The sequence below is a fragment of the Sorghum bicolor genome, chromosome 5 (genome assembly GCF_000003195.3).
Source record: "Sorghum bicolor cultivar BTx623 chromosome 5, Sorghum_bicolor_NCBIv3, whole genome shotgun sequence".
Lineage (NCBI taxonomy): Eukaryota > Viridiplantae > Streptophyta > Magnoliopsida > Poales > Poaceae > Sorghum > Sorghum bicolor.
The window spans coordinates 63,257,716-63,268,937 of record NC_012874.2 but is presented as its reverse complement, the minus strand read 5'-3'; the positions used below and the strand labels follow the sequence as shown (position 1 = coordinate 63,268,937).

The 11,222-nt window shown below is 42.8% G+C and overlaps 1 protein-coding gene and 1 long non-coding RNA gene across 2 annotated transcripts; both read right to left on the bottom strand.

Moving 5' to 3' along the window:
* Window positions 2,617-3,421, bottom strand: LOC110435982 (putative nuclease HARBI1). Its single transcript, XM_021462111.1, has 2 exons — window positions 3,145-3,421; window positions 2,617-3,062 (listed from the first exon to the last, which is right to left on the bottom strand). The coding sequence occupies exons 1-2, from the start codon at window positions 3,419-3,421 to the stop codon at window positions 2,617-2,619; spliced, it is 723 nt and encodes a 240-aa protein (XP_021317786.1).
* LOC110436033 lies at window positions 6,936-10,047 on the bottom strand. Its single transcript, XR_002453730.1, has 4 exons — window positions 9,791-10,047; window positions 8,271-8,384; window positions 7,959-8,050; window positions 6,936-7,208 (listed from the first exon to the last, which is right to left on the bottom strand). It is a non-coding gene; the product is annotated as an uncharacterized LOC110436033 (long non-coding RNA).

The following is an 11,222-nucleotide window of genomic DNA, read 5'->3' as shown; positions in this document are numbered from 1 at the left end:
AAATAGGTCAGCTTCACCTATAAGTTATTTATGAAGCTATTTTCTAAAAAAACATATTCACTAGTGGAGTTGACGTGTGTCAAAAAGCCTACAACTACTTCCTCCGTCCCTTTTAATTGTCACTTACACTACGGGAAACACTAGATTTGCCTAGAGCTTTAAAGTTTGCCGAGAGCATCCTATCGGGCTCTCGGCAAACACGAAATTTGCCAACAGTAACTCTCGGTGAACAAATACTCTCGGCAAACAGGTCTTTGCCGAGAGCACAACTCTCGGCATAGGAAGACGCTCGGCATAGTCGACTCTTTGCCGAGAGCCTGGTTAGAGCTCTCGGCAAAGAGCTTGACGGGGTTAACACCATTCCTTCTGCCGAGAGCAACGTTAAACTCTCGACTTAGCTTGAGATGCAGTTAGTTTGGAGTATGTGGACTATGTGGTGATGGATTTATTTTGTTTAAACATGTGAACTTTGTGGAATGTGGTTATTGAACATGTTAGAGTTAGTTTGGATGTATGTGACTTTAGTTTGGAGTATTTGAACTTGTTACGATGGACAAAATGATGGAAATAATCATTTATGTGGTATATATTGTCATCGATGTCGATTATGTGAGCTATAGGCTCTTGGATGTGAAATATATGATTTTCTAGAAATATATGTGTCATATGATCTTCTCAGTGGAAATTGGATGAAAAAATAGAAAAAAAATATTTTGGTCCATTTGCCGAGAGCACCTCTCGGCAAAGCTGAAAAAGTGGTCGATTTGCCTAGAGGGACTCTCGGCAAAGCTGAAAAATGGTCGATTTGCCGAGAGCCAGGGCCAGTGCTCTCGACAAAGAAGCCCACCTGCATGGCCAAATAGCCAGCTTTGCCGAGAGCCCTACTGGAGGCTCTCGGCAAAGAGGTTTCCAAAAAAAAATTTAATACTTTGCCGAGAGCACTCCTGCCAGCTCTCGGCAAAGTCCTTTTCCAGAAAAAGAAAAATTAAATTTCTTTGCCGAGAGCTTGGCCAGGTAGCTCTCGGCAAAGTCGCCGTCAACCGCCAACAGCCGTAACGGCTACTTTTCTTTGCCGAGAGCTCGGTTTGGCTCTCGGCAAACTCTTTGCCGAGAGCCCGATTAATGACTCTCGGCAAAGACCGTTTTGCCGATAAAAGATGTGCCGATAGGACTTTGCCGAGAGGGAAGAGTGCCTTTGCCGAGAGTCTGGGGCTCTCGGCAAAGCCTCTGTATGCAGTAGTGTTACGCTTCCCAAAAAATAACTACCAATAATTATATATTAAAAAATATTAATATTTATAATACATAATTAGTATCATTAGAAAGATCTTTGAATCTAATTTTTTAACAAATTTATTTGGAGATATAAATGTTGCACGTATTTTCTACAAATCCAGTCAAACTTGTGGTACGCACACCAACACCGACAATTAAAAAGAGGAAAAGAGAGTACATGAGTACGTACTAGATTTCATCTACTCACCACACACGACACCCGTTGTGAGGTAGGGCGGCTGGGTACGACAAGACTCTGCGGCGTCATCATTGTCAAGATTCGTTGTTGGGCATGGCAACATCACCAAAATGTTACTAAACTCTTATATTAGTAGTTTCTTAGTACTATGTGGTTGGTGTCCTCTTTCATGATGAAACTATATACAAGTCCTAATATAATGTAAATCCTCGACAGATGAGAGCCAATGGGCAGGCATATATTTTTATTCCCTACGGTCGGATGTTTATGCATCAGGTCTACAGGCTACACACCAAAACAAAATGAGGTGTCTTTTGCATCTGCAAGCAATAATGTCCAATAATCAGCTTGCCAGTATTCAACGATCTCAAGAGTCATTTGGCACTCAACGATCTCACCAAAACATATGCTGTATACAGCCCACCATCTGAACAAATATTCTTTTCTTTTTCCTCTAGCTAGAAGTTTGGTTTTTCTCTTTTGAAATCGGAAGTTTGTTTTTGATATAGGATGGGATGGAGTGCTTCTCTTGCTGACGTCACTACTACACTCACGTACAGTAAGGGCGGCTAAATATGCTCTTATGCAAACGCTCTTACAGTGGATTCCACTGTAAGGGCGGTTCAACACCAGCCGCCCTTATAGTGGTCCACTGTAAGAGCGGCTGATAACACCAGCCGCCCTTAGGCCCTGTTTAGATTGCAAAAATTTTGGCCAAAGTGATAGATTTTTTTGTTGTCAGAACTTGAGCAGAGAAATCTGACACACACAAAAAATTTTCAGGTGTTTAGTTGGTCAAATTTTTTTCTGACAAAATCTAGACTGCAGACACAGGTAGAAGGGCATTAAATGCACTGTTTGAGACTGCATGCACATGCAAACGTTGCTTTGCATGCTGCATGCAGCACTCTCCACATCGGTGTCACTCATGCAAACGTTGCTTTGTCTTTAATCACAATGATATATATAAACAACAATAATTTGTATTTGTTCACAAACACTCAACCCTATTATTCACCACTGTCCCTATCACTATTGTATGCCGAATACATAGATTATTCACACATCCACACTCAGTCCTCAACCCAGGACAAAAAATACAAGCACAGCAAGATCAAAACTGTTCATCCCAAAAAGATCTTTCAAACACCAGTGCACAACGCAGTGGCGATTGAATCACGAAACTGATTCATCACATTCCACTCATCCTCCGCAACCTCAGGATCCGGCTGGAACTCAAATGCCTCTAGTGGCACATAGTTAGCATCCCTATTGAGCTGCTCAAAGTGCCTGTCATGCACTCCACTAGTCCTCATGAAATTATGTAGTGCCATACAAGAGCAGATTATCATGCTTTGCTTTACGGTGGAGTATGGGGGAACATCACGCAACATACGCCACTTCATTTTCATAACGCCAAATGCCCTCTCTACGACATTCCTAAGAGATGAATGCATAAAGTTGAAGATTTCTTCTTTACCTTGAGGGCCGACGTTTCTGTACTCTTGCATATGGTACTTGGTTCCCTTGTATGGGGCTAGATAACCAAGCCGGTTTGGGTACCCGGAATCAACAAGGTAATATTTCCCTATACTTACAGTACCATATCTATGAGCAAAAACATGCCAATTTAGATAACAGGCACAACATGTAACCATACGACAATATACCTGGAGGTGGATGGGGGAACTGATCAGTAAAAGTTGATGTTGCATCATTGAAGACTCTCATATCATGAGCAGAGCCAGGCCATCCAGCAAGGACAAAACTGAACCTCATGTCGAAGTCACAGACAGCCAAGACATTCTGTGTGGTTCTACCCTTGCGGTTCAAGTACTGGACAAATAAATTACTAGGCACAGTTAATGGTATATAGGTTCCATCTATTGCGCCTATGCAGTCCTTGAAGTAGGGATAGAACCTAGGGCTTCTATGTCTGTCATGCATTGTACTAAATGTAGGGTCAACAGGTTTTAGATGTCGGCAGCTAATCTGTCCATACATACCAACACTTTGTTGAAAAGCCTAGAGATAGTACCCAGGGACCTCTCAAATCTTTCCTTAGCTTGCCTAACACTTTGACAGTCTCCAAGCATCCATAAGAAGATACCTAGGGCTTCTAAAGAGGTTGATTTCCTACTAGATTTGAGGCCATATGTTTCTGTCAGGACATCATGAAGTTTGTGAAACATTTCAGGGTTCATCCTAAACATGGTGTAACACCTCTCAGGGTCATGTAGATTATCCATGACCCACTCTATTCCAGGCAATTTAGGGGTCCTATAAGGGCGCCTACTCAAGTATTTATCAATATGTATGGCTTGCTCTAACATACCACTGGTTCTTAATGCATGACTTGACATCAACTCGATCATAATCATGGTCTGAACGGCCTCGTCCCAATCATCTCCCATTGATACATCCTCATTGTGTTCAGCTGGTTGGGATTCGTCATCAGTGCTGACATGTACGTCTTCTCCATCCTGTCATCATCAGCATAGGTATCTCAGTCCCCCTTCCAATTTCAAATGCTGTCCAAAACCCTAGCACAGCTCGATGGCCATGCAATAGAACAATGATTATCCACAGTATAAAGCATAAAATAGAGAAACTAATTCACACAACTGGAATGACAAAGGTTCAGATGACAAAGCACAAATCCTAGATGAACCCCACATTTGGGGCACTAAATTAGAGTTCAAATTGTTCACCTCAGACTAAACGGATTAGGACTAACTGCATTAGGACTTACTCTAACTGCATTACAACTAAGGCTAACTACATGCACTTCAATTAAGCAGGAGGAACTAGTTCTCCACCGGGAGGTTTTCTTGAATGATGATCCACCTAGCAGCATCATCAGTACAAGCAAGGAAGATGGCCAGATCAACTTCATCTCGGCAAATCTTCCTAACAGCCAGGAAGGAACTCCTGGTAGCTGCAGTAATTCCCATCCCCAATGCAATGTTATATGCCTGCTCGATCATCTGTTTCTTGGTCATAGGGGACTGCTGAACCTGATGCTGATTCTTCTTTTGCTGCATCTCCAATATGGTACCAAACAAGTTTACCTTTTGCCTTTCAATGTCATTGGCCTCACGTTGGTTGCTATCCCAAGACTTAGCATTAGAGCTCCTAGTTTTCTTGCTAGGGCTGGAGGCTGTGGAATTAGTGCTAGAAGGCCTTTTGTGTACTTGGCTACCAGGGGTTGCAAATCCCTGACTTGCAGGGGTTGCACCATCATCCTGTCCCTCATGCTGAGCATCCTCGTCATCGGAGTCCTCGACTCCAATGACATTGGTTGCCGCACCAGTTCCAGGCCTGTATGCAGTAGACCCATCAACTGTCCATCCAGCAAACATGTCATCAAGCTGCCCGAGGTAGTCAGGCATGCCTCCATCCCTTATTTTCAGCAAAGCCTTCTTGCCCTATAATAAAAATTGAACTATTGTAAGACTGCATGAGTACGCTTGTATTGAAAACCTTAAACTATTTGCTGGTACCTTGCTCTCTTTCTCCCACCAGTCATCATCAGCATAAACATTGTAGCCACTACCTCCCAGGCCAGAAGACTTGCGCAACGAATTGCATAACCTCCACTCGGCCTTGAGTTCTTGCACTTTACTGTTGAACTGTTCCCTCTCATGCACTAAACCAGTAGCCAAGAAGTACTTGTGCTTGATGTCCTTCCAACCAGCGCTGCTCATGACGCCGTTGTTGTAGTTGCCGTTTTTAATTTGGGAGTGGTAAATGTCAATGAAGACACGCAGTCTCTTTGGATCCCAACTACCCTTGTGTTTTAGTACCTAGACCAGAGAACTACTTAAATACCAGAGAACAACTAAACTAAATACCAGAGAACTACAAAACTAAATACCAGAGAACTGCTAAACTTAATACTAGAGAACCTCTAAACTAAATACGAGAGAACTACTTAAATTACTAGAGAAGTACTAGCTAAATACCAGAGAACAACTAAACTAAAATACCAGAGAACTACTAAACTAAAATACCAGAGAACTACTAAAGTAAACAATCTAGTACGTAAACTAAATACTATATTACTAATTACTGTAGTGCGTAAACTAATTACCAGATAAGTACTTAAATACCAGATAAGTACTAACTAATTACTCTAGTGCGTAAACTAAATGTCATTGTAAGTAAACTCACCGGGTAGCGAAAGCCGTCCATGCCGGGGAAGAACTGCTGCTGGTCCGGGTTGTCTTCACGGCCGGCCCTTGCAGCGCGGGGACGGGCCTTGCGAGCGTTCGCACCTCCGCCTGTGGATCCGCGGCCACCAGATCCGCCCGGGACGAAGGGAGCGCCGGATCCGCGGCCACCAGATCCGTCCTGGACGAAGGGGACGCCGGAGTACCCATACCCTCCTGGAGAGGATATGGCCCCCCAGATCCGCCAGACATCCAATGCATCCGGGAAGACGACGGGGGTTGAAGGAAGACCCCGTCCGTGGGGGAGTCATCAACGCGGCGCGGCGGATTGAAACTCAGAGAACGCGAAGCAGAACGGGGGGGGACGGCCTGACCTAGTCCGATCTGAGTCAAATCGGACTCGTAGTTGATGTCGAGCGACGCCAGCCTTGGGTTGATGCCGCTGCTGCTGCCTGCGCCGTTGAAGTTCGGGCGGGGCGCCTCGACGATGGCATCGTTGCTAGCTGGCTCCTGGACTCCGAAAACGGCCTCGTCGGAGAAGTGGCCGCCACTGAAACAATCACCGTGCGCGCCGTCCATGAGAAGGGATACGGGCTAGGGTTTGCGGCGGCGGCGGGGGAGGAACGGGCTAGGGTTTGCGGCGGCCGGGGAGGGGCGGGAGGGCTGCGGTGCTGTGGCGGCGGGGGGGGAAGGGATACGGTTTGTGGCGGCGGGGAGGAACGGGCTATGGTTTGCGGCGGCGTGGGGGGGGGAGGGAGGGATGCGGTGCTGCGGCGGCGGGGGGGAGAAGGGCTGCGGTGCTGCGGTGCTCGCTAGGGTTTGCGGGAGGGGGGGTTGGATGAGGGAGAAGATAAAGCTGAGGGTTTGCGGGGGGGTGAGGGTGGGATTCGGATAGGGTTGCGATTGGTGGGCTGGCATGGGTGTTAGTGCACAGTTGCAGGCCCTGCAGGCCAAATTTTTTTGCCACAAAATTTTTAGGCCCTGTTTAGTTGGCAGGCCAAAGAATTTGCTCTTTGGGCCAAAATTTTTGCAATCTAAACAGGGCCTTACTAGTGACCACTGTAAGGGCGGCTAGTGTTTCTAGCCGCCCTTACAGTGAGCATTAGTAAGGGCGGCTTAATCTAGAGCCGCCCTTACAATTAATTTTCAGAAAAAAAAATAAAAATTACAATAATCAAATAGACTAGTCAGCACAGCATATATATATATATATATATATATAATTTCAAATCTAATCTAACCACAGTATAGCATATATATAATATCAAATCTGACCACATCACATCACAAACATCAAATTCAAGTTTCATCACTTCAAAAGTTCTATCATAACATGTTCTACAAGTTTGTCAAATCCACAAGTTCCACTCTTTCTACAAATCTAAAAATCCATGAAGAAATCTAATATACTAGCTTGCTAGAATGTAATCAAAATCCATCAATGAAGAGCAATGAAGAGCAAGAAATAAGATCCTTGCCTTACAAGCTCAGGCTTGTAGAAGATCAATGGTGTCCTCATTCTACAACTGGCTCAGCTCTAGCAACAGCAGATCTTTAGCTTTCTGTGTTCAGAGGTGCAAAGAAACGAGAACTCAACAACAGATCTCCAGCGACCAAATCCTACTGGCAATCTGGCATTACACAATTATCTCTTAAAAATCAAAACTTATCTCTTAAAACTCAAAACTAGGTTACAAGGAGGATTATATTGTTCAGAACAAGAACCAAGTACAAGTGCATTCTAATTAATTTTAGTATACGGCAATTAGTAAAATATATTCATTACACAGAGAAACAGTGAGAGGAAAGCAATTAATATAAAGCTAATTTACTACTTATGAATTCAGTAATTATACCTCAAAGAAACATGTGTCAAAAAAATAGCAAGCACACAGGAAGTGGTGAAATACCTGACGATAGGCGCAGTGGTTCATTGTTAGACCTCTACAACATAGATATACATCCAGTACTACCTTCCAAATGATAGCATAATGATTATGCCATTTATTTTCTTATCTAAATGTTAGGAACATCATCAAGCTACAAATTATCCTAGTATCAAACTAGGTTACTTGTTCAAAAATGTTTCTACAAAACTTGATAGTACTTCAGCAGATAATCCATTCTTTCTAGACATGCCACAACTACACGTTTCAGTGTTGTCAACATACAAAAAACAGGAAAGCTACTGTCCTACCAAAAAAACAATGTTGAGTTGCCAGAAAAACCAATCCAGATGCTACTACCCCTATACAGAGAAACATGTAGTAATTTTAGGTAAGCAAGCACCAAGACACGATCTTTGTTTCTACCTCGATCTTGAGTGGACCAATTAGACTTTTGGTGTTGTGGTCTTGTCCCCACTCTCCATTCCAACAAACTCAGGGCTGCAGTAGTACTCTCTCTGCAAACATGCATAAGGACACTAAATTGCTGCAGAATGTGTTATCACTACGAATTACCTTGAGTGCCAAAAACTACCAAGAAAAGGGGTTAAACCGCCAAGGAAATGATCCTTGACCACAAACCGTCAAGCAAATACACTCAAGGATAGAAGCTAAGGGATAAACTATGTTCTTCCAGAGGAAGCTATTGGATTCTCTTAAATTTCAGAACATGCTCACCTCACAAACACCATGCAGAAGCATCCTCTAGAATCGGTCCTAGACATTCAGCATTAGCACTTCATTTCAGCATATGTTCAAAGCACTAGCCTCCTCGGAGCCAAATTTATATTCCTACATGACCACAAAATGACTGAGAATACAGTTGTAAGGTAATTTAAATCATAGCAAGTTGGTCAAAGTTAACTTAAAATAAAATAGGTTCAAATATCATGCTAATGATAGCTAAAACAAACCACAGACAGAGTAAATAACACATGTAAAATTGGGCAGGTTTATGTACTATGCTCATAGGTAATAGAAAATTAAAAACCGAAATCTCCACATGAACCATGGAACTGTCTACTGATGAAAACTGAAAACCACATAACTGAGCACATGTGATGGCAGCTTGTGTATTGATAAAAAAGTAAAATTAGTACAGGCAACATAATTACTAAGCACATGGGAGTCACTAAGCCAATTACTAAGGAAATGCAAATCTGAAGGTTTTGATCCAAGTAAACCTGCAAAATTTAGGACATGAATGACAATAAACTGAACTCATATTCATTTTCCTCAGATCTGAAACACAAATATGCCTCTAACAGGACACAAGGAACTCATACACAAGAAACACAGGAGTGTTACCCCACTATAATCAGCCTATTCCTCCTATTACTCCATGCTGAAATTTAGTTAAAGTAAATGCTATAAACCTAGACATTAGCATGCTCCCTCCCTCAGCGATCACTAATACATTCAATAGCTGCACCTAATGTATTGTGCCTCCCGTGTAGAACATTTGAAAGTTGGTTTTAACAATAGTTTAATATGCTTCCTTGTATGTACCGAGCAACAATAGTTCAACTTGATCTATGCACAACCCTGTATTCAGTATATATCATGTTTTCAATAGACGGTGATTATACATATTAATGTATATGAAAATTGGTTTTGATGCACTCATCTACATTTCAGATAAAATATTGTCTGAAAAACTGAATTTGCACAACACTAAACTATTCATATTTGGTTCGACTGTCATGAATTATCTATTGATTCCAGCCTGACAGGTTGTGTTCATTTATATAAACACATTTGATTCCAGCCTAACAGGTTGTGTTCAGGTCAAAATTCATACAGAGGATTTGTAGGTCACTTCACAGCTAATATGTGTACGATTCTTTCTATATGATAAATATAGAATTGTTTCTAGCGGATGAATATGAATGCAGCAGCTGTGCATCCGTTTCCCCAAACCCACGTATTGCGGATTTTTTATTTATTTGCCACTCTTAAGTGTGCCAACCCTGTATGTGTCAATGACATGTGGGACCATATGAGTCACTGACATGTGGGTCAGGAATGGCAAATCTGCAAGAACGCACCATAAGGATGGCATGTTGGTGGCAAATAACTAAAAAGCCCCACGTATTGCTGGCTGGCCCAGCACAAGCAAGTGTTTGGCTAGTTTCGTTGGATTTTGGAACTTCACTCAAAAACCTAACCTGAACCTATCACGAGATTTCAACAATTACCTTCGTGATGACGCTGACGGATCCTTGGCCACTGAGGTCACCGATGGCGGATCTGGCCTCGCTGCCAATGGCCCGCATCGATCCAAGCTCCAGGCCCCGTGGTGCCACCGGAGGAACCCCGCACCGCTGCTCCTTGTCCATCCGGGCTCTGCGCCGCCGTAGGGTTGTGGGGATGACGTGATGCCGGGCTAGGGAGAGGGCACGGCCACACGGTGCGGTGCGTGGTGCTGGTTGCGGCGAGGGGCGCGGTGCGGGGCTGTGAGCAGGGTGTTGTGCGAGGCAGTGGGGAGAGGGCTAGGGTTTCAGCTCCCTTCTTATACTTGTGCTTTTGATCCAATGGCTCTGATTCATCAGAGATTCATCCAATGGCTGGAATACACTGGGCCGCATAGTGACAGCCCAAAAATAGTTGAATGGGCTGAATTACACTCTTTTTTCCAAAAAAAAGTTTTGAACTCAAAATTGAATAGGACATAATTTTTAAACTATAAATGAACTCAAATAATAAATCTTCAATAACAAATTAAGTTTTAATACTTAAAAAATAAAACTTTGTAAAACCATCAAAATCTACATTTGGTATAATGGGTGAAGGCACTGACGCTGCCTTTTATGAGTCATCCAATAATGGGGCGTCAGCGTGTGTCCTCCGAGACCACACTAGAAATTTCTATGAAGCGCGAGCTGCTTGGCATATACAGGTCCTTGACGCTTGCACCATGGAAGCTATGGCGTGTCGTGATGGCATCAAGATGGCAGTCCAAGCTAGGTTCCAACGAGTACACTTGGAGACTGATTGCCTTGACGTTGTCCAGCTCTGGAAAAGGAGAGGAACACAACGCTCAATCATTGCCCCTGTTCTGGAGGAAATTGTGGAGCTTAGCCAAAGCTTACTAGATTTCTCTTTTTCTTTTGTTAATCGAGTTTGTAATAAAGTAGCCCATGTCTTAGCCAAGCAGGTCTCTGAAACACATAGGCTGGAGAGGTGGCATGTAACTCCAGCATGTGTGGTTGATCTTGTATTTTTTGAGGCCTCGGCCAGCTGAGCTTAATACAAGCTAGCAAGTCACAAAAAAAAGACTTTTCATTTGACAAAGTTTGAACCACTCAAATTTTGAATTTTGAAATTTTCACAACTACATGCTAGTTTTTGAAACCCTAGATGGTCTCAACTCAAAAAGTCATGAATACCAAGATTGGTCCACTCATTAAGATCTACATTTTATACATAGCTCATTTTTTCATTTGACAAAGTGTTAAGAAAGTGTAGTTCTAAATACACAAGTCTCACATGTAGTTTCATAAAGTCTATGTGAGATTCAAAACTTTATGACTAGTGTTTACTAACTCTTTCTCAAATGCAAAAATAGCTATGTATCAAATGTAGATCTAAATAAGTTCTAACACCCATGTATTCAAAAGCTTTTCATTT

Excerpts from the sequence above, each read along its gene's own strand:
- LOC110435982 (XM_021462111.1), bottom strand. The coding sequence starts at position 3,421 with ATGCATGACAGACATAGAAGCCCTAGGTTCTATCCCTACTTCAAGGAC. Across the intron at positions 3,063-3,144 it reads GTTCCCCCATCCACCTCCAG|GGAAATATTACCTTGTTGAT; the intron begins GTATATTGTCGT and ends CTGTAAGTATAG.